Source organism: Theropithecus gelada, chromosome 4, assembly GCF_003255815.1.
Source record: "Theropithecus gelada isolate Dixy chromosome 4, Tgel_1.0, whole genome shotgun sequence".
Taxonomy (NCBI): domain Eukaryota; kingdom Metazoa; phylum Chordata; class Mammalia; order Primates; family Cercopithecidae; genus Theropithecus; species Theropithecus gelada.
In genome coordinates, this window is record NC_037671.1 from 83,111,483 (window position 1) to 83,135,801 (window position 24,319).

The 24,319-nt window shown below is 41.3% G+C and overlaps 1 protein-coding gene across 2 annotated transcripts in view; it reads right to left on the reverse strand.

Annotated features, from left to right (window-relative positions):
* Positions 1 to 8,878: 8,878 nt before the first annotated feature.
* CEP162 (centrosomal protein 162) overlaps positions 8,879 to 24,319 on the reverse strand; it is a 105,291-nt gene continuing 89,850 nt past the window's right edge. For both annotated transcript variants that reach the window (XM_025384453.1, XM_025384454.1), the window contains exons 26-27: positions 11,000 to 11,134; positions 8,879 to 9,913 (exon numbers count right to left, since the gene is read on the reverse strand). In XM_025384453.1, the coding sequence (XP_025240238.1) occupies positions 9,704 to 9,913; positions 11,000 to 11,134 (345 nt within the window). In that variant the 3' untranslated portion in view covers positions 8,879 to 9,703. The remainder of the gene's footprint in view (positions 9,914 to 10,999; positions 11,135 to 24,319) is intronic.

The window sequence follows — 24,319 nt, forward strand, 5'->3', positions numbered from 1 at the left end:
TTCATCCCAGAGGGGCACCCACCAGATGCCAGCCAGAGCTCTCCTGTATGAGGTGTCTGTCGACCCCTGCTCGGACGTTTCTCTCAGTCAGGATAAACGGGGGTCAGGGATCCCCTTGAGGAGGCAGTGTGCCTGTTAGCAGAGCTTGAACACTGTGCTGGGAGATTAGCTGCTCTCTTCAGAGCTGTCAGGGAGGGACATTTAAGTCTGCTGAAGCTGCACCCATAACTGCCCCTTCTCCCAGGCACTCTGTCCTAGGCAGATGGGGGATTTATCTATAAGCCCCTGACTGGGCTACTGCCTTTTTTTCAGAGATAACCTGCTCAGAGGAGGAATCTAGAAAGGCATTCTGGCCACAGTGGCCTTGCTGAGCTGCAGTGGGCTTTGCCCAGTTCGAACTTCTCAGTGGCTTTGTTTACACTGTGAGGGTAAAACCTCCTACTTAAGTCTCAGCAATGGTGGTTGCCCCTTCACCCACCAAGCTTGAGCATCCCAGGTTGACCTCAGACTGCTGTGCTGGCAGTGAGAATTTCAAGCCAGTGGAACTTAGCCTGCTGGGCTCTGTGGGGGTGGGACCTGCCAAGCCAGACCACTTAGCTCCCTAGCTTCAGCCGCCTTTCTAGGGGAGTGAACAGTTCTGTTTCACTGGTGTTCCAGGTACCACTGGAGTATGGAGGAAAAAAACAAAAACAAAAAAAAACTGCAGCTAGCTCAGTGTCTGCCCAAATGGCTGCCCAGTTTTATGCTGGAAACCCAGGACCCTGGTGGTATAGGCACTGCAGGGAATCTCCTGGTCTGCAGATCATGAAGACCATGGAAAAAGCACAGCATCTGGGCCAGAGTTCACTGTTCCTCATGTCACAGTCCTTCACAGCTTCCCTTGAGTAGGGGAGAGAGAGAATTCCTTGACCCTTTATGCTTCCCAGGTGAGGCAAAGCCCCTCCCTGCTTCAGCTTGCCCTCCATGAGCTGCACCCACTGTCCAAGCAGTCCCAATGAGATGAACCAGGTACCTCAGTTGGAAATGCAGAGATCACCCACCTTCTGCATCGATCTTGCTGGGAGCTGCAGACCAGAGCTGTTCCCATTTGGCCATTTTGATGGACTTTTCTAGATATAAAATCATGTCATCTGCAAACAAAAAGAGTTTGACTTCCTTTCTTCCTATTTAAATACGCTTTATTTCTTTCTCTTGCCTGATTGCCCTGGCCAGAACTTCCAATACTATGTTGAATAGGAGTGGTGAGAGAGGGTATCCTTGTTGATATGGTTTAGGTGTGTCCCCACCCAAATCTCATCTTGAATTGTAGCTCCCACAATTCCCATTTGTTGTGGGAGGTAATTGCATCACAAGGGTCACACTTTCCAGTGCTGTTGTCGTGATAGTGAGTAAGCCTCATGAGATCTGATGGTTTTATAAGGGGAAATCCCTTTTGCTTGACTCTCATTCTGTCTTGCCTGCTGCCATGCAAGACATGCCTTTCACCTTCTGCCATGATTGTGAGGCCTCCCCAGCCACATAGAATTGTGAATCTATTAAACTTAAGTTTCTTCATAAATTGCGCAGTCTCAGGTATGTCTTCATCAGCAGTGTGAGAACAGACGAATACACTCGTCTTATGCTGATTTTCAAGGGGAAAGTTTCCAACTTTTACTCATTCAGTATGATATCAACTTTGGGTTTGTCATTTATGGCTCTTATTATTTTGAGGTATATTCCTTCAATACCTAGGTTTTTGAGTTTTTGACATGAAGCAATGTTAAATTTTATGGAAGGACTTTTCTGCATCTATTGAAATAATCATGTGATTTTTGTATTTAGTTTTCTTATGTGATGAATCACATTTATTGACTTGTGTATGTTGAACCAGCCTTGCATCCTGGGGATGTAGCCTACTTGATTGTGGTGGATAAGCTTTTTGATGTACTGCTGAATTCAGTTTGCCAGTATTTTGTTGAGAATTTTTGCATCAATGTTCATCAAGGATATTGGCTTGCAGTTTTCTTTCCTTTCTTTTTCTTTCTCTCTCTCTCTCTCTCTTTTTTTTTTCCATGAGACAGAGTCTTGCTCTGTTGCCCAGCCTGGAGTATACTAGTGTGATCTCAGCTCACTGCAACCTCTGACACCTGGGTTCAAGTGATTCCCTTGTCTCAACTTCCCAAGTAGCTGGTATTACAGGAGAGCACCACCACACCCAGCTAATTTTTAGTAGAGACAAATTTTCACCATATTGGCCAGGCTAGTCTTGAACTCCTGAGCACAAGTGATCCATCCACCTTGGCCTCCCAAAAGTACTGGGATTACAGGTGTGAGCCACCATGCCCAGCCTGAAGTTTTCTTTTTTAATTTTATATCTGCTGGGTTTTGGTATCAAGACGATACCAGCTTCATAGAATGAGTTAGGGAGGAGTCTCTCCTTTTTGATTTTTTCTCTGAATAGTTTCAGTCAGAATGGTACCATCTCTTCTTTGTACCTCTGGTAGAATTCATATGGTCCTGGGCTTTTTTTTGGTTGGTAAGCTATTTATTACTATCTCAATTTCAAAATGTGTTGTTCTATTCAAAGATTCAATTTCTTTCTGGTTCTCATGTTTGGGGGCTTATCTGTCTTCATTCTTTGAGGTTGCTGACCTTTGGATGTGGGGTTGGGGGTGTGTGTGTGTTGTTGTTTTGGTTTGTTTTTAACAGTTTGGCCACTCTCCAGCAGGGCTGCTGCAGTTTGCTGGGGGTCTGCTCCAGATCCTAGTCATCTTGGTTTTTCCAGTACCTGGAGGTATCACCGGTGAAGGCTGTGAAACAGCAAAGATGGCAGCCTGCCCCTTCCTCTGGAAGCTTCCTTTCAGGGGAATACCAATCTGTTGTTGGGCTGAATGCACCTGTAGGAAGTGGTTGGAGAACCCTGTTGGGAGATCTCACCCAGTTGTGAGGAACAGGATCAGGGACCTTCTTAAATAAGCAGTCTAACTGCATTTGGTAGAGCAGTTGTGCTGTGCTGGGGATCCCTTCATCCCCCAATTGATTTGGGCTCTCCAATGCCTGCAGGCTAGACTGACTGAGACACCTAAACAGCAAAGGTGGCAGCCAGCCTTCTACACCTGGGCATTTCATTCATCCCAGGGAGAAATTAGAACTCTGAAGGCTGTAGAACATGGGTGGGGATGGCTGGAGGCCCCAGCTGGGAGGATTGGTCCAGTGAGAAAAAATGGATCTGGATCCTGTTTAAAGCAGCATTCTGGCCATGCCTCTACAAAACAGCCATACTGTGCTGGGAAACCACCTCTGCCCTGGTTTGCTGGGACTCTCCAAAGCCTGTAGGCTGAACAGCCCAGTTGTCCAAACACCAAAGGTGGCATCCCACCCCTCCCCCAGGGCACTCCATCCCAGGGAGAGATCAGAACTCTTTCTAGAATACCCGCAGATGAGGGTGGCTGGAGGCCCTGGCTGGGAGGTCCCACCCCATGAAGAGGAACAGATCAGAGTCCTCCTTAAAGAAGCAGTCTGACCACATTCTGGCAATGCAGTTGTGCTGCACTGGGGGAACCCTTCCTCAGACTGTCTGGACTCTCTAAAGCTTGCAGGCTGGAAGGGCTGAGTCGACCATACAGCTAAGATGGCAGCCTGCCCCTTCCTTTGGGACCTCCACAGGCAGGCTCCACCCTGTTGCCAGTGGCTGGTTGGAATTCCAAGGCAGTGAGTCTTATCTTGTGAGATGCTGTGGGAGTGGGTCTGCAGACTGACACTGCTCAGAACCCTGAATTCAGCCCTCTTCCTAGGGCTGGATTTTTACAGTTTCAGGTCTTAAATATATTTAAGTTTTTAACCCAATTTAATTTTTATATATAATGTGAGATAAGGATCAAATTTCATTCTTCTGCATGCGGATAGCTAGTGTTCTAGATGCCACTTATTAAAGAGATTATTTTTCTCCATTGTGTATTCTTGGTACCTTTATTGCAAATCAATTATTTGTAAAAGTGTGGGTTTAATTTTGGATACTGTATCCGGTCTCACTGGTCAATGTGTCTGCTTTTGTGATAATATTATGCTGTTTTGATTACTGTAGTTTTGTAGTATATTTTGATGTCAGGTAGTATGCCTTGAGCTTTGCTCTTTTTGCTTATAATTGTTTTAGTTACTGAGATCTTTTTGTGGTTCCATACAACTTTTAGGACTTTTTCTTTTTTTTCTATTTATGTGAAAAATGTTATTGTAATTTTAATAGGAATTTCATTGAATCTGCAGATTACATTGGGTAGTCTAGATACTTCAGTATTTTTCCAATTTATGAATATGGGATATCTTCCCCAATTTGTGTTTTTGTTCAATTTCTTTCACCTAAATTTTTGTTGTTGTGCAATTATTTAACACTCTCACTTTAACAGTAGACGCCTTGTGAGGCTGGAAGTTTGTTGTAACTCAGCCAAGTGCAAGATGAGGTCTAGTGTTTATTTTCAGCAATTATAGCCTTGTGGCTCTAGGAGATGAGATTCTCTCTCAGGGCACACTAGAAGCTCTTAAATTATTTATGCATTGCCTGAGCCAGAAATTCAAATCTCTGAGCTCATCCGTTTAAAAATTACTTTGTCCAGCAACATTAGGGGTAAGCAACTGACATAATTATATTCCTTAGTTTTCCACACGTGTTTGAAAGTATCATATACAGAATCACTAAATTACATGCCTCTTACAAGTGGTTGATCAGGAGTACTCAATCCAGATGTTTTGTGTATCACAATAAGCAGTTCATCCCATTAATCCTATAGACTATTAGTGCTCCCTGTACTGTTGGAAATAGACTCCTTAGCACTTGAAGTCCAATCAGATTAGAAAGCAAACTCTAGAAACCCCAAAACCAATTAAAGAAACTCATCCTAAAAGTTCTATTCCCCTAGAATAACTCCTGGTGCCACAAATCTGTATTAGGGTTCTTTAGAGATGTAGATCAAGATTTATCATGGGAGTTGGTTGACACATGATGGAGGGGCATAAGTCCCATGATATGCAACATGCAAGCTGGAGAAATGAAAGCCAGTGGTGTAGTGCTGTCCAAGTCCAACACAGCCTGAGAACCTGGGGGACACTGGTTTAAGTCCTGGAGTCTGAAGGCTAGAAAACTTACAGTTCTGATGTTCAAGATCAGAAGAAGGGTGTCTTAGCTCCAGAGAGAGGGTGCAAATTTGTCTTTCCTCTGCCTTTTTGTTCTATATGGGCCCTCAACCATTGGATGGTGCCTGTCCACATTGTGTGAGGATGGATCTTCCTTACTCGGTCTACTGATTCAAATGCCAATCTCTTGAGCAACAGCTTCACAGACATAGCCAGAAACAATGCTTTAGCAGCTCTCTGGATATCTCATAATCTAGTGGAGGTGACATCTAAAATTAACAATCACACTAGGAGAAGACAGATCACTTCTGGAGCTTGAATCTTTATAAAAACAGCCAGATGTATCCATCTTCTGTGTCCTCATCCTGGCCCCTAAGTGCAATGATTAAGGAATAGGATATGGCTGCTGGGTTTTTAGTTTTAACTAATAACTTTTAGAGTACTTACGGATCTTTACATATAGAACCGAAGACCTGCCATATACGTATATAGCTTATTCCAAAATAGAATATAGAATCGTCATCAAAATAGGATATACCTTTTCTGAAAGTAATTATATGATGTGTGGGGGAAAGAGAGATCATACTGTTACTGTGTCTATATAGAAAGAAGCAGACATAAGAGACTCCATTTTGTTCTTTATTGGAGATGCTGTTAATCTGTGACCCTAACCCCAACCCTGTCCTTGCAAGAGACATGTGCTGTGGTGACTCAAGGTTTAACGAACTTGGGGCTGTGCAGGATGTGCTTTGTTAAACAAGTGCCTGAAGGCAGCATGCTTGTTAAAAGTCATCACCATTCTCTTAATCTCAAGTACCCAGGGTACTGCGGAAGGTCGCAGGGACCTCTGCCTAGGAAGCTAGGTATTGTCCAAGGTTTCTCCCCACCTGATAGTATTAAATATGGCCTCGTAGGAAGGGAAAGACCTGATCCTCCCCCAGCCTGACACCCGTGAAGGGTCTGTGCTGAGGATTAGTATAAGAGGAAAGAAGGCCCATTGGCAGTTGAGATAGAGAAAAGCATCCGTCTCCTGCCCGACCCGGGGCAATGGAACATCTCAGTGTAAAACCCGATTGTATGTTCTATTTACTGAGATAGGAGAAAACTGCCTTAGGGCTGAAGGTGGGACTTGCTAGTGGCAATGCTGCTCATTATGCACTAAAAAGGTTTATGGAGATATTTGCATATGCATATCAAGGCACAGCACTTTTCCTGAAACTTACTCATGTCACAGAGATCTTTATTCATATGTCTTATTGCTGACCTTCTCCCTGCGATGATCCTATTATCCTGTCACTTCCCTTTTTCTGAGATGGTAAAGATAATGATCAGTAAATACTGAGGGAACTGAGACCGGGTGCCAGTGTGGGTCCTCTCTATGCTGAGTGCCGGTCCCCTGGGCCCACTTTTTCTTTCTCTGTACTTTGTCTCTGTGTCTCATTTCTTTTCTCAAGTCTCTGGTTCTACCTAACGAGAAACGCCCACAGGTGTGGAGGGGCAGGCTACCCCTTCATGATGTTCGCACGTCCCTGTGTTCCAGAACCAGGCACTGCTTGCATTTGGAATGAATGGCCTACAGACAGTCAAAAGGACAAAGGAAAGGATGGGTGCAGCTATACATTAATAGGCTCACAGATAAAAATACACAAAACACACTCAATAAAATAAATTACTTATAGCTTAAAATTTCTTTTACATAAAAAATAGCAAACCGTAATACTTTTACTACCTTCCAGGCATATGGTTACGGAGCACTTGAAATATGGCTAGTCCAAACTGGGATATGCTGTAACTGTAAAATGTATTTTGAAGATTTAGTATGACAAAATGCAAAAACTCAATTTTTATATCAATACTGGTAATATTTAGGTAGATTATATAAATTCGTTTCACTTGCTTTTTACCTTTTTATTTTTTAATTTTTTTTTTTTTTACAGGCAGGGTCTTGCTCTGTTCCAGGCTGAAGTGCAGTGGTGCAATCATAGCTCACTGCAGCCTTGAATTCCTGGACTCAAGCAGTCCTCCTATCTCAGCCTCCTGAGTAGCTGGGACTATAGGCACGTGTCACTACACCTGGCTAATTAAGAAATATTTTTTAAGAGATGGGGGCTTTCCTATACCATGGTGTGGTATCTTCCTATACCATGGTGGAATGAAATTAGAAATCAATACCAAAAGGAACTCTCAAAACTACACAAACATGGCCAGGCGCGGTGGCTCACGCCTGTAATCCCAGCATTTTGGGAGGCCGAGGCGGGCAGATCACCTGAGGTCAGGAGTTCAAGACCAGCCTGGTCAACACGGTGAAACCCCATCTCTACTAAAAATACAAAAAATTAGCCAGGTGTGATGGCGGGCGCCTGTAATCCCAGGTACTTGGAGGCTGAGACAGGAGAATTGCCTGAACCCAGGAGGCGGAGGTTGCAGTGAGCCGAGATTGCACCATAGCATTCTGGCCTGGGTGACAGAGCAAGACTGCGTCTCAAAAACAAACAAAAACTGCGCAAGACATGAAAACAAAACAACTTGCTCCTAAATGACTCCTGGGTAAACAATGAAATCAAGGCAGAAATAAAAAAATTCTTTGAAATAAATGAAAATAAGAGACATAACATACCAAAACCTTTTGGGATAAAGCAAAAGTAATGTTAAGAGGAAAGTTTATAGAATAAATGCCTACATAAAAAGACAGAAAGATCTCAAATTAACAACCTAACATCGTACCTCAACCTCAAGGACCTAGATAAATAAATGGTGCTGGGAAAACTGATTTGCCATATGCAGAAGAAATAAACTAGACCCTTACCTCTCATCATATACAAAAATTAATGCAAGATGGATTAAAGACCTAAATGTAAGACTTAAAACTATTAAAATGTTAGAAGAAAACCTAGGAAAAACTCTTCTGGATGTTGGCCTTGGCAAAGAATTCACAATGAAGACCCTAAAAGCAAATGCAACAAAACCAAAAATAGATACATGGAACTGAATTAAAATTAAAGGCTTCTGCACAGCAAAATAATCAACTAAATAAACAGAAAACCTACATAATGGGGGAAAAATATATGCAAATTATTTCCCTGAGATAGGATTAATATTCACCATCTAGAAGGAACTAAAACAATAAGAAAAAACCCCAAACAATCCCATTACAAACTGGGCAAAGGACGTGAACAGACATTTATCAGAAGAAATACAACTGACCAACTAACACGTGAAAAAATGGTCAACATCACTAACCATTACAGAAATACAAAAACCACTCTGAGATATCATCTTATACCAGTCACAATGGTTATTATTAAAAAGCCGTAAAACAACAGATGATGGTGTCAATGTGTAGAAAAGGGAACATGCGATAGTTTGCTGAGAATCCCAAGAACAGAAAGCCAAACACTGCATGTTCTCACTCATAAGTGGGAACTGAACAATGAGAACACTTGGACACAGGAAGGGGAACATCACACAATGGGGTCTGTTGAGGGGTGGGGGAGAGGGGAGGGATAGCATTAGGAGATATACCTAATGTAAATGACAAGTTAATGCATGCAGCACACCAACATGGCACATGTATACATATGTAACAAACCTGCACGTTGTGCACATGTACCCTAGAACTTAAAGTCTAAAAAAAAAAAAAAGGAACATGAATACTCTTTTGGTGGGAATGAAAATTAATTCAGCCTCTGTGGATAGCAGAGATTTTTCAAAGAAGTAAAAATAGAACAATCTCATTACTGGGAATCTACCCAAAGGAACAGAAATTATTATATAAAAAAGATACCTGCACATGTATGTTTATTGCATCAATATTTACAACAGCAAATTCATGGAACCAACTTAAGTATCTACCAACAATTGACTGGATAAAGAAAACGTGAGAGAGATATATATATAGAGATACATATAAATGGAGTATTATGCAACTATAAAAAAGAATGAAATCATGTCATTTGCAGCAACATGGATGGAGCTGGAGGCCATTATCTTACGTGAACTAAATCAGAAGTAAAAAATAAAATATTGCACATATGTTCTCACTTAAAAGTAGGAGCTAAACAATGGGTATACACAGACATAAAGATGCAGATTAGACACTGGGGACTCCAATAGGGTAAAGAGTGTGAGGGGCAGTAAGGGTTGAAAAATTACCTACTGGGTACAGTGTTTAATATTTAGGTGATGAGTACACTAGAAGCCCAATTCCCACCATTATTCAATACACCCATGTTACAACAAGCACATATATCCCCTGGATCTAAAATAAAAATTAAAAAAATCCCACATTATCAATAAAAATGTGGCACAGTATGTTCAATTTTCTTTTCTTTCTATTTCTAGCATACAAGTGAGACCTTCTCGGCTATAAAGGAACCTGTCCATAAATCACTTAAAATGTGACTGGTTAATGATTTTTAGTAAAATACACCATGATATGTTTTTATTGGTTAAAGGCAATTTATTTTGAAATGTTGCTTTGGTTGTTTGCTTTCTGGAAACATACTGGAACACTTGTTTTTCATAACCTGTCCTGGCAGTGGCACAATCCCATCCATTTTTTAGGCCTTTTAATAAGGTCATTATGAAATCTGAGTTTCTAGGAATACTCTGGTGCATTCACTTCATCTGCAAAAGCAACTGGCACAACCACCCCTTGCCGGTGCAGCTCTCGGAGAACATCTAATATTGAGTCTAGTTCTATGCGGAACTTCTCCAGCTCACGATTCTTTAACTGTGCCAGTCTTTTCCATTTTTCAACTTCTTTGTTTTGCTCAGTTTCCACTGCTTGGTGTGTTTGCTGTATTATCTGCAAATACAAAAATTCCACATTGCTATCATAGTTCATAGTGGTGGGTGAGGAACCTTTAACAATCTTAAAGTAGGCAAACCTGGGGTTTCTTTGGGGAACTCAGGTAAACTATAATGCTCTGCATGGATGCAGCATTTTCTGTCTTCAAGGAGTATATACATCCCAACTGTGTTAGGGACTAAATGTTTGTGTCCCCCTCAAATTCATATGTTGAGGTCCTAACCCTTAATGTGGCTGTGTGTGGAGTAAGGAAATAATGAATGTTAAGTGAGATCATAAGGGTGGGGACTTGATTTGATAATAATTAGTGTTTTCACCACTAGAGACACCAAAGAGATTCTCAGCAGAAGAGACACCAAGGAGATATCTCACCCCTCTTCCTCACCTCCGCGCACATGGCACTGAGGAAAGATCATGTTAGAATGAGAAAAAAGGTGGCTATCTGCAAGCTGGGAAGAGAGACCTCACCAGAAACCTAACTGACCAAAACCTCAATCTGGGACTTCTGGCCTACAGAACTGTGAGAAAATAAATTTCTCCTGTTTAACCACCCAATTTATGGTATTTTGTTACATCAGCCCAAGCAGACTATATACTGTTCAAACAAGTAAAATTTCAGCACCAAGGCAAGTGCCTAAAAACACATCATGCCTTTAGATCTGCTATTTTAATTAATCTGTTTGTAATTAAGTATAGTAATATTACTAGTGCTAGCTATATAATTTAAATAATCATATTAAAACAATTTATTTCTTATAAACATTTGCTGAAATGACTTGAATATGGAACACCATGCCTTGTTCCAGGGTAAGATGTGTAAGTTTTTAGGAACCCATCAATAATTAAGAACATGAAACAAAGTTTTGCTTTTTTTCCAGATATAAGGATACCAATCTTCAAGCACTTGAGATATAAAGTCTCATTTTTCTCGTAAAAGTTATAAATTTATTAAATTTTTAACAAGATCAAAATACACTGGAAACACTTTAAGTGGTAATTTTTGCTAGGGATGACAAAACTATAGCAAAGTAAAGGCATTTAAAAGTAAAGACCTATATAAATATGTAAAATGATTTACTTTACCTGTTGAAGTTCCAGTTCTCTTTGTGCATGTCTCATTTCCATCTGCTTAATTTTCTTTTCTAAGCCCACGAAATGTTTCATCTCTGGTGTATGGTTTTCTTTGGCTTCTCTCAATTCTTCTAAGAGTTTTGTAACCTAAAATTGACATTGAAGCAAATTGAAGCAAATGAAAACCTATGATCACAAGAACTAATTATTTTTTAATAGGTAATCTTGAAAATCAGAATATTTGTATAAAATTTCTCTATATAAGTAAGAGGCATCTTGGATTGTTAGATTAATTAATAGCTTTCATTCTCTATATCCAGAAAGTAAAGGCTCATCCTAGCTCTGAGTTGACCTCACAGTCTAAGAGGTTCCAGATGAATGGACCATTTTCTACCTCCCAAGTATGGCAGTCTGGTAAAGGGGCTGAAAATGAAGTTGGCACGTTCTTTAATGCATTAAGTTTCACTACAACGTATTTGTTAGTAAGGTGGTTACTTTCAGAATTTGAAAAAGTATATTTAAAGCACTCAACACAGTATAGTGCCCCATGTACAGAAAGAGTTCAATGAAAATGTATTTTTCTTCTGTTAACTCCCTATAATTCTATTTGTAATTCTCTATGGCCCTATCACTTTATAATTTGTAGTAGTTCATTCCACAAATAAATGTATACATATAAAAACAGAGATAAGGAAGTACTGAGCCCTTTCTGTGTTGGCTGCTGTCTTAGGACCTGGGGATCCAGAGATTAAAGACATAGACCCCACCCTCATAGAGTGTAATGCAGTGCCTTCATATTGAGCTTGGGAAAACAATTAATTGTATCTTCTTTATTCCATATAATCATGAACAGAAATTCCAACAAGAATCAGATCTTGCTAATTGTTTACATCAAAAGGCAACAAAAACCAAATGAAAATGGATAGAATTAATCACTCCTGTTTTCTATGAAAACACCCATTACCTAATAACAATAATAGCAAAAAATCCCAGTATCTTACCTACATTAGTTGAAAAACATGCAAAGATACAAGCAAATTAAATCAGAGGCAATCTATTTTAAATGTGGAGCGTCCCTGATGGTATGATCACTGAACAAAGAACTATGCAGACTATCCTTGGGATGATTTGCAGAGAGCTCAGGGAGAGGCCTCACAGAACATGCTGTGCTGATGAGTGTTGGTTGGGCATAAAAACTGTATGTGTGAAAATAGTGTTTACTAAAATGATTGTTTAAAGAACTAATGATGACTAACCTAAGAAAGCTGATAAAGGCACAGTCATACACAGAATGGTCAAATATTACTTCAATTCCTGTAACCTTTTTAATGGTTGAAAAATGATTTTGAGTAACATTTCCAGCTGTTACTATCTTGTGATACACCTGTTCCTGGTACACCAGTTAGGAAGCTCCGGTTTTCTGAATGAAGCAGTCAAGTGAATGAGAACTCTAATATGGTGTGCTATGATACAGAGATGGCCAATGAGTAGTGAGATAAGTGAGAACACCTCACTCGAAGAGAAGATGGGCCACAGAGAATTCCTAAGGCAGCTGTGCTTGAATTGAGTCTTAAAGGGTAAGTAGTAGTCAGTCATTACATTATGATGTGCTAGGGGTAGGCTAAGCACTTTACAGATGTTGTCTCATTTTTTATTAAACCTTATATATGTTTACTGTCTGATTCCTCACATAAAATGTAAACATCATAAGAGCAAAGATTTTTGTCTTTGTTCTCTTCACTATTCCTAGCACCTAGAGCTGCCCATGGCAGAGAGGTAGATGTTCAACAATTATTCATGAATTAATTAGTGCATTCACCTTTCGATGATTAAACATTCATTGGTAAATCATATAAACTTAGAAATCTGGTTTTAGGAAAATAGACAAAATTTCCTTTTAATTGCATGTACCTAAAAGAACCTTTAAGAATATAATGAAAACTGAATACGTATATTTTAAAAATCCTTTTATTTTAATGAATTATCCTATAGAGATAACTGAATACTTAATAAACACATATGAAAAAAAACACTTCCTGCTATGTACATATTATTAAAAAAACTGGAAACAACCCGCATACCAACAATAAGGGATTTGTGAAATAAATTAGTAATGATTAATAAGAGCCTGAGACCTAGAGTCACAGGCAACAGGTTCTAATGGTGGCACTTCTATATAGTGGTTGGTAAGCCTGGACAAGCTTTTTCACTTTCCTTAGCATCAGTATCTTCATCTAAAATAGGAATAATAGTAGTAACTACTCTTTTGGTTGTGATGAGAATCAAATAAAATAAGGCATATAAAACACTTTGTACAGTTCCTAGTACACATTAAACTTTTTAAAAAAATTATACTTTGTTCTGGAGTACATGTGCATAGGTTTGTTACATAGGTATACACATGCCATGATGGTTTGCTGCACCCATCAACTTGCCACCTACATTAGGTATTTCTCCTAATGCTATCCCTCCCCTAACCCCCAACCTCCCAACAGGCCCCTGCATGTGATGTTCCCCTCCCTACGTCCATGTGTTCTCATTGTTCAACTCCCACTCATGAGTGAGAACACGCTGTGTTTGGTTTTCTGTTCTTGCCTTAGTTTGCTGAGAATGATGGTTTCCAGCTTCATCCGTGTCCCTGCAAAGGACATGAACTCATTTTTTTTTATGACTACATAGTATTCCATGGTGTATATGTGCCACATTTTCTTTATCTAGTCTATCATTGATGGGCATTTGGGTTGGTTCCAAGTCTTTGCTATTGTGAACAGTGCCACAATAAACATATGTGTGCATGTGTCTTAATAGTAGCATGATTTATAATCCTTTGGGTATATAGCCAATAATGGGATGGCTGGGTCAAATGATATTTCTAGTTCTAGATCCTTGAGGAATTGCCACATTGTCTCCCACAATGGTTGAACTAATTTATACTCCCACCAACAGTGTGAAAGCATTCCTATTTCTCCACATCATCTCCAGCATCTGTTTTTCTTGACTTTTTAATGATCACCATTCTAACTGGCCTGAGATGGTATCTCATTGTGGTTTTGATTTGCATTTCTCTAATGACCAATGATGAGCTTCTTTTCATATGTTTGTTGACTGCATAAACGTCTTCTTTCGAAAAGTGTCTGTTCATATCCTTTGCCCATTTTTTTGATGGGATTGCTTCTCTTCCTGTAAATTTGTTTAAGTTCTTTGTAGATTCTGGATATTAGCCCTTTGTCAGATGGATAGATTGCAAAAATTTTCTACCATTCTGTAGGGTGCCTGTTCACTCTGATTACAGTTTCTTCTTCTGTGCAGAAGCTGTTTAGTTTAAAGATCCCATTTGTCAGTTTTGGCTTTTGTTGCCACTGCTTTTGGTTTTTCAGTCATGAAGTCTTTGCCCATATTGATTTTGGACTGAGATGATGGGGTTTTCTAAATATACAATTGTGTCATCTGCAAACAGACACACTTTGACTTCCTCTCTTCCTATTTGAATACCCTTTATTTATTTATTTTTTCTTGCCTGATTGTTCTGGCCAGAACTTCCAATACTAAGTTGAATAGGAGTGGTGAGAGAAGGCATCCTTGTCTTGTGCCAGTTTTCAAAGGGAATGCTTCCAGTTTTTGCCCATTCAATATGATATTGGCTGTGGGTTTGTCATAAATAGTTATTATTTTGCAATACGTTCCATCAATACCTAGTTTGTTGAGAGTTTTTAGCATGAAGGGCTGTTGAATTTTGTCAAAGGCCTTTTCTGCCATCTACTGAGATAATCATGTGATTTTTGTCCTTGGTTCTGTTTATGTGATGGATTATGTTTACTGATTTGCGTATGGTGAACCACACTTGCATCCCAGGGATGAAGCTGACTTGATCATGGTGGATAAGCTTTTTGATGTGCTGCTGGATTCGGATTACCAGTATTTTATTGAAGATTTTTGCATTGATGTTCATCAGGGATATTGGCCTGAAATTTTCTTATTTTGTTGTGTTTCTGCCAGGTTTTGGTATCAGGATGATGCTGGCCTCATAAAATAAGTTAGGGAGGAGTCCCTCTTTTTCCATTGTGTGGAATAGTTTCAGAAGGATTGGTACCAGTTCCTCTTTGTATCTCTGGTAGAATTCGGCTGTGCATCCATCCAGTCCTGGACTTGTTTTGGTTGGTAGGCTATTACTTCCTCAATTTCAGAACTTGTTATTGGCCTATTCAGGGATTCGACTTCTTCCTGGTTTAGACTTGGGAGGGTGTTATGTGTCCAGGAATTTTTCCACTTCTTCTAGATTTTCTAGTTTACTGGTACAGAGGTGTTTATAGTGTTCTCTGATGGTAGTTTGTATTTCTGTGGGATCAGTGGTGATATCCCCTTTATCATTTTTTCTTGTGTCTTTTATTCTTCTCTCTTTTCTTCTTTATTAATTTGTGCTAGCAGTCATATCTATTTTGTTGATCTTTTCAAAAAATCAGCTCCTGGATTCACTGATTTTGAAAGGTTTCTCGTGCCTCTATCTCCTTTAGTTCTGCTCTGATCTTAGTTATTTCTTGTCTTCTGCTAGCTTTTGAATTTGTTTGCTTCTCTAGTTCTATTTTGTGATGTTAGGGTGTTGATTTTAGATCTTTCCTGCTTTCTCTCATGCGCATTTAGTGCTATAAATTTCCCTCTAAACACTGCTTTAGCTGTGTCCCAGAGATTCTGGTATGTCATGTCTTTGTTCTCAGTGGTTTCAAATAACTTATTTATTTCTGCCTTAATTTCATTATTTACCCAATAGTCCTTCAGGAGCAGGTTGTTCAGTTTCCATGTAGTTTGTGGTTTTGAGTGAGTTTCTTAATCCTGAGTTCCAATTTGATTGCACTGTGGTCTGAGAGACTGTTATGATTTCCATTCTTTTGCATTTGCTGAGGAATGTTTTACTTCCAATTATGTGGTCAATTTTAGAATAAGTGTGATGTGGTGTTGAGAAAAATTCTGTTGATTTGGGGTGGAGAGTTCTGTAGATGTCTATTAGGTCTGCTTGGTGCAGAGCTGAGTTTAAGTCCTGAATATCCTTGTCAACTTTCTGTCTCATTGATCTGTCTAATGTTAACAGTGGGGTGTTCAAGTCTCCCATTATTATTGTATGGGAGTCTAAGTCTCTTTGTAGGTCTCTGAGGACTTGGTCTATGAATCTGGGTGCTCCTGTATTGAGTGCATATATATTTAGTTTAGCTCTTCTTGTTGAATTAATACCTTTACCATTATGTAATGGCCTTGTCTCTTTTGATCTTTGTTGGTTTAAAGTCTGTTTTATCAGACACTAGGATTGCAACCCCTGCTTTTTTTTTTTTTTTCCATTAGCTTGGTAGATCTTCTGCCATCCCTTTATTTTGAGCCTATGTGTGTGTCTCTGTACCTGAGATGGGTCTCCTGAATACAGCAAACTGATGGGTCTTGACACTTGATCCAATTTGCCTGTCTGTGTCTTTTAATTGGAGCATTTAGCCCATTTACATTTAAGGTTAATATTGTTATGTGTGAATTTGACCCTGTCATTGTGATGTTAGCTGGTTATTTTGCTCGTTTGTTGGAGCAGTTTCTTCCTGGCATTGATGGTCTTTACAATTTGGTGTGTTTTTGCAGTGGCTGGTATCAGTTGATCTTTTTCATGTTTAGTGCTTCCTTCAGGAGCTCTTGTAAGGCAGGCCTGGTGGTGAAAAAATCTCTCAGCATTTGCTTCTCTGTAAAGGATTTTATTTCTCCTTCACTTATGAAACTTAGTTTGGCTGGATATGAAATTCTGGGTTGAAATTCTTTTCTTTAAGAATGTTGACTATTGGCCCCCAGTCTCTTCTGGCTTGTAGAGTTTCTGCCAAGAGATCTGCTGTTAGTCTGATGGGCTTCCCTTTGTGGGTAAGCTGACCTTTCTCTCCGGTTGCCCTTAACATTTTTTCCTTCATTTCAACTTCGGATAATCTGACAATTACATGTCTTGCAGCTGTTCTTCTCAAGGAGTATCTTTTTGGCGTTCTCTGTATTTCCTGAATTTGAATGTTGGTGTGCCTTGCTAGGTTGGGGAAGTTCTCCTGGATAATATCCTGAAGAGTGTTTCCCAACTTGGTTCCATTCTCCCCGTCAGTTTCAGGTACACCAGTCAGACGTAGATTTGGTCTTTTCACATAGTCCCATATTTCTTGGAGACTCTGTTCATTTCTTTTTCCTTTTTTTCCTCTAAACTTCTCTTCTCACTTCATTTCATTCATTTGATCTTCAATCACTGATACCCTTTCTTCCACTTGATCAAATTGGCTACTGAAGCTTGTGCATGCATCACGTAGTTCTCATGCCATGGTTTTCAGCTCCATCAGGTCATTTAAGGTCTTCTCTATGCTGTTTATTTTAGCCATTCGTCTACTCTATTTTCAAGGTTTTTAGCTTCTTTGCGATGGGTTCGAACATCCTCCTTTAGCTTGGAGAAGTTTGTTATTACTGATCTTCTGAGGCCTACTTCTGTCAACTCCTCAAAGTTATTCTCCGTCCAGCTTTGTTCCATTGCTGGTGAGCAGCTGCGTTCCTTTGGAGGAGAATAGGTGCTCTGATTTTTGGAATTTTCAGCTTTTCTGCTCTGTTTTCTCCCCATCTTTGTGGTTTTATCTACCTTTGGTCTTTGATGATGATGACCTAGAGATGGGGTTTTGGTGTGTATATCCTTTATGTTTGTTAGTTTTCCTTCTAACAATCAGGACCCTCAGCTGCAGGTCTGCTGGAGTTTGTTGGAGGTCCACTCCAGACCCTGTTTGCCTGGGTATCACCAGCGGAGGCTGCAGAACAGCAAATGTTGCTGCCTGATTCTTCCTGTGGAAGCTTCATTTCAGAGGTGTCAGTCGGACCCTACTGGGGGGTGTCTCCCAGTTAGGCTACTTGAGGGTCGGGGACCCACTTGAGGAGTCAGTCTGTCCATTCTCAGATCTCAAACTCCGTGCTGGGAGAACCACTACTCTCTTCAAAGCTGTCAGACAGGGACACTTAAGTGTGAAGAAGTTTCTGCTGCCTTTTATTTATCTATGCCCTGCCCCCAGAGATGGAGTCTACAGAGGCAGGCAGGCCTCCTTGAGCTGTAGTGGGCTTCACCCAGTTTAAGCTTCCCGACAGCTGTTTACCTACTCAAGCCTCAGCAATGGCAGATGCCCCTCCCACAGCCTCGCTGCTGCCTTGCAGTTCGATCTCAGACTGCTGTGCTAGCAGTGAGCAAGGCTCCGTGGGCGTGGGACCTTCCGAGCCAGGCGCAGGATATAATGTCCTGGTGTGCTGTTTGCTAAGACCGTTGGAAAAACGCAGTAGTAGGGTGGGAGTGTCTTGATTTTCCAGGTACCGTCTGTCACGGCTTCCCTTGGCTAGGAAAGGGAATTCCCCGGCCCCTTGTGCTTCCTGGGTGAGGTGATGCCCTGCCCTGCTTCAGCTCACACTCCTTGGGCTGCAGCCACTGTCCACCAAGCCCCAGTGAGATGAACCCAATACCTCAGTTGGAAATTCAGAAATCAACCGTCTTCTGCATCGCTCACGCTGGGAGCTGTAGACTGCAGCAAAAGTTCCTATTCTGCCATCTTGCATTTCAGATGGGGGTTTTTTCTATAAGACCCTGACTGGGGCTGCTGCCTTTCTTTAAGAGATGCCCTGCCCAGAGAGGAGGAATCTAGAGAGGCATTCTGGCTACAGCAGCTTTGCCAAGCTGCAGTGGGCTCTGCCCAGTTCGAACTTCCTGTAGGCTTTGTTTATGCTGTGAGGGGAAAACCACTTACTCAAGCCTCAGTAATGGTGGACACCATTCCCCCCACCAAGGTTGAGTGTCCCAGGTCACTTCAGACAGTTATGCTGGCAGCGAGAATTACAAGCCAGTGGATCTTAGCTTGCTCGGCTCTGTGGGGGTGGGATCTGCTGAGCTAGTCCACGTGGCTTCCCGGCTTCAACCCCCTTTCCAGGGGAGTGTCTTGCTGGCATTCCAGGTGCCACTGTGGTATGAAAAAAAAAAAAAAAAAAACAACTCCTGCAGCTAGCTCAGTGTCTGCCCAAATGGCCTCCCAGTTTTGTGCTTGAAACCCAGGGCCTTGGTGGCGTAGGCACCCAAGTGAATCTTCTGGTGTGTGGGTTGCGAAGATTGTGGGAAAAGTGTAGTATCTGGGCTGGAGTGCACCATTCCTCATGGCACAGTGCCCCACGGCTTCCCTTGGCTAGGGGAGGGAATTCCCTGACCCCTTGCACTTGCCAGGTGAGGCAATGCCCCACCCTGCCTTGGTTCGCCCTCTGTGGTTTGCACCCACTGTCTAACCAGTCCCAATGAGATGAGCCAGGTACCTCAGTAGGAAATGTAGAAATCACCTGCCTTCTGTGTTGATCTCACTGAGAGCTGTAGAACAGAGCTGTTCCTATTTGACCATCTTGCCAGCCTCCCCCAATAGATTAAACTTTTGATAAATAATTATTACTACTATTATAATGCCTCTATTTTGAAATGGTATAACAGAAGTGCCAACAAAGATAATATACTGTCATGAAAAGATTTTATGCACACATACACACGCACACTATTACATTAAAAATGCTTTGAAAATCATATGCATGCATACATATACATGAACAAACATGTATTTGCATGTGTACACACATGAGAACCATATCCACAATATTTGTATTTCTCTATATTTATGAATAGAAAAAAATCTGGAAGGATATAGAGCAAAATATAACTAGGTAGTGGGATTATAGTGTTTTATACCTTCTAATTGCTAATACTAATTATCATGTATTAATAGTATAAAAACACATTGCATATTGAATCCATGCTCAACTAAGGACAGAAATAGCACCAATAAAAAGCATATATTCTTTAATGAATAAAACTCTATTATCTTATTCATTGTTTATTACTTTGCTAAAGTAAAAAAGAGTGATTTCACCCAGATGATGTCACTTAAAGGTGAGTGAAGATGCTTTTCTACTAGAGAAGACAGATATCACTGACTGCTGGCAGGAGTTGGCTCAGGTGCTAGAGTTCAAACAATCTGTGCATAGCCCAGAGACTGCTTCTCAGAGAAGACATTTGTCTTCGTTCTCTTACTTGTTGGTGAGTAGATAATCTTACAAATTACACATTTCAATTTACACTGAACCACAAAATTACTACTATTTTTATTACTTTAAACGAGCCTGGGCCGGTCGTGGTGGCTCACGCCTATAATTCCAGCACTTTGGGAGGTCGAGGTGGGTGGATCACTAGAGGTCAGGGGTTCCAGACCAGCCTGGCTGACATGGTGAAACAACTCCATCTCTACTAAAAATATAAAAATTAGCCGGGTATGGTGGCACAACCCTGTAATCCCAGCTACTCGGGAGGCTGAGACATAAGAATCACTTGAACAAGGGAGGCAGAGGTTGCAGTGAGACGAGATTGTGCCACTGCACTCCAGCCTGGGCGACAACAGTAAGACTGTCTCAAAAGAAAAAAAAAATGAGCCTGGTACACTGTGTCTGTGTACTTTTCAATCATGTCATGTACCTTCGTGCTTTGTGACTATTGGCATAAGTTTTCCTGGTCACTTTGCTAGAGGAATTGTGAGTGCTTACTTAATCTAGAGGGCTTAGATTCTAACTAGGCTGGCACTGAAGGAGATACTGGGCACTGTGTCTTAAGCAGCCATTCCTGCCTTCTTTGCTGACAAGGCCTTGATATTGTTCAGGTGTTCATGTCATGCTGGGGTAAATTCTGATCAGTTTTACTGTCAGTTTACTGGACAACTACTGGACAAAAACAACTGATTAGTTATAGCTGTCCAGTTTTTCTTGGCAGTGATTGGTTTAGAGGTGGGCACATGTCTTAGTCTGTTTTCTGCTGGTATAACCAAATACCACAGACATTTATTTGGCTCACAGTTCTGGCATCTGGACAGTCCAAATGCATGGTACTGGCATCTGGGAAGGGCCTTTTGCTGCGCTAACCCACGATGGAAGGGCAGGCGGGTGATGAGACAAGAGGGAATGAGAACCACTGAACTTATTCTTTGATCATGAGCCCACTCCTGTGATAACTAACCCATTCCTGCTTTAACATCAACTAAATTTTTCCTGGTCCTTCTTTTCCATATTCAGATTGGTAGAAGAAAAAAATTTGTACAGTTCTTTGAATTTGTGACTCTTGTGGGTTTGGTTTTGGCGACCTATTCGTTATTATCTTTAGCCTCCTTGAAAAGGTCATTGTTTTCTATTGTCTTTTGCATCATTTGTTGTAAGGAGGAGAATCACAGTATAGAACGCAGACATAGGTCATAAAAGCCTGTTGTTCCAGCCACCCTCTCAGGCTGATGAGTTTATGGTTCTCATCAGACTGGTGTGCTCACGGTTCTCACCAGACTGGTGTCTGTTTAGACAAACTTTGCTGAGGGTCCCCAGTAAGAAAAAGAAAGGATGAGGTTCACCTTTTGTCTTGTTTTATGTCGTGAGAGCTTGGCTTTTATGACCACTAAGAACACTCTCTCTGGTCTCTGCCAGGTGGGGGGGCACAAGCGTGTTGGCTTGTGTCAGGCAGCCAGGTGAACAGGGTGGGAACCCAAGACACAAGTGACAAGCAGCGTTCTCTTTGTCTGATGCAGCTCAGGGGAGTTTGTCTGAATAAGAGATGCCAGTCCATAAGGAGCCTTTGGCGTTTCAAACTTTGTTGCTTGGTTCATACTGGGAGAGTCCTATCCCAGTAATGCCTGTGTGGTGTCACAGATTAGCAGGTCTGTGACTGGAGTTGTCTCTGTGGGAGGCTTGAAACACCATTTTCACACAACTATTCTGTCTGCAGAGCAATGAAGGCCTTTGTTTTCTTAGGCTATTTTTGGGAGAAGCTTTGCATATTGAGGGAGATTTGATCTTTTGCAGACTTTTTGAGGAAGCCCCCGGCAACCATGGTTAAGCTACAAAAGGCTTCTTGGTTGTTTTTTTTTTTTTTTTTTTTTTGTAAAGACAGGGTCTTGCTCTGACACCCAGGCTGGGGTACAGTGGCACAGTCAGCTCACTGAAGCCTTGAACTCCTGGGCTTAAGCAATCCTCTCACCTCAACCTCTTAAGTAGCTGGGACTACAGGCGCATGTTACTGCACAAGCTAATTTTTATATTTTTTGTAGAGATGGTGTCTTGCCATATTACCCAGGCTGATGTCAAACTCCTGGCCTTGAGAGATCCTCTCACTTCAGTCTCCCAAAATGCTGTGATTTACAGGCGTGAGTAACCCTGCATGGCTGACTTATTTTAAACCATAAAAAAAGCTTATTGGTCTAGAATAGCAGTTCCCAGCCTTTTTGGTACCAAGGACTGGTTTTGTGGCAGACAGTTCTTCCACGAAAAGGAGGATGGTTTTGGGATGATTCAAGCTCATTACATTTATCATTAGATTCCCAAGAGCCCACAACCTAGATCACATGCATGTGCAGTTTACAACAGGGTTCACACTTCTATGAGAATCTAATGCTGCTTCTGATCTGACAGGAGGCGGAGCCCAGGCAGTAATGCTCACTTGAACCCTGCTCATCTCCTACTGAGAGGCCAGGTTCCTAACAGGCCACAGACTGGTACTGGTTTGTGGTCCAGGGGTTGGGGACCTCTGGTCTAGAGTCACATTAAAATGGGTATACCTTTAAAAATTTGAGCTTTTATATTGAAAAATGATTTTTTTTTTAATTTTAAAGGGAGCATTCATTCTAAACAAATGTCTTACTGGTACTTATGGTAAAATAAAATTTAAAAGAGGGCGTAAAAGAGTATCAAGTCTAGTCCAAAAAAGAAAAAAATAAACAAAAGTCAGATTAGACTTAAGACCGAAGTTAATATCCACACCTGCTATGGATTCCTTCTCACCTACCTATAGTTTCCTTTACTCCCAACTGCCTGACGTTGATCTACCAGAAGATCTTCCGATCTCTGGGTCCCTGACTAAAAAATCCAGTCTCATCCTCTGAACAAATTCTTTTAATCTTAAAACTCCTCCAACTTCCCCAGGAAATCTTTTAAATGCCCAGCTGCCTACTAACTTGCCTTCCTCTGAAAGATTTACAGAAAGTACTCCACTGACATACAGGGCCGGGGTGTATAGGTTACTTGTGTAAATACTGCCAACCAGGAAGTAAACAGAACACTGTCTCAGGGAACTGGCAGCCAGGCTGGCTTTGCTGTACCTACATTCCACCTACTTTCCAGGGCTCTATAATCAACTCCATCAGCTCCAGGCCTTCCTATAGTTTGGGTCCCCACTACAAAAATATTCCTTAAGACTGTCCTGTGCTCCAGGAAAAGAAAAACTAAAAAAAAAAAAAAAAATACCCGGATCTTTCATAATAGACAAATATGTCCTAAAACTCCTTCTTGGAGAAAAACTTCCGTCCTTTCTCAGTCCCTCAGAGATGTAAATCTTACCATGTCTTTGAAATTTAAACATTCAAGGAGTTAACTAAAACAACCCCCACATACATTTGAGACTAAAGAGAAAAAGGTGGCCCAGGCGGAGAAGAGTTTGTTTTTTTAAACACACTGCTATAAAAACTCCTTTACCCCAAATTTAGTCCATACCCTCCATAAGATTACCTACAAAGGGCAAATGAAAAATTTTAAGTCTTCCTCAGAAATACTAGTAAAAAGTTTGGCCATCTAAACAGGTAACCTTAATTTATTCTATCTGCCAAATATACAATTTGCATTCAACTATTCTTTTATAAACTAGTGAGTTTTTGGGGCACACCCAAGAGGGCCGAATAGGAACAGCTCCAGCCTCCAGCTCCCAGTGTGAGTGACACAGAAGACAGGTGATTTCTGCATTTTCAACTGAGGTACTGGGTTCATCTCATTGGGGAGTGCTGGACAATCAGTGCTGGTCAGCTGGTGCAGCCCGACCAGCAAGAGCTGATGCAGGGCGAGGCGTCTCCTCACCTGGGAAGCCCAAGGGGGAAGGGAATCCCTTTTCCTAGCCAAGGGAAACCGAGACACACAACACCTGGAAAATTGGGTAACTCCCACCCTAATACTGCCCTTTACCAAGGGTCTTAGTAAATGGCACACCAGGAGACTATATCTCACACCTGGCCAGGAGGGTCCCATGCCCACAGAGCCTCCCTCATTACTAGCACAGTAGTCTGAGATCTAACTGCAAGGCAGCAGCAAGGCTGGGGGAGGGGCACCTGCCATTGCTGAGGCTTAAGTGGGTAAACAAAGCCATAGGGAAGCTCAAACTGGGTGGAGCCCACCACAGATCAAGGAGGCTGGCCTGCCTCTGGGGACAGGGCATAGCTAAACAAAAAGCAGCAGAAACCTCGGCAGAGGTAAATACCCCTGTCT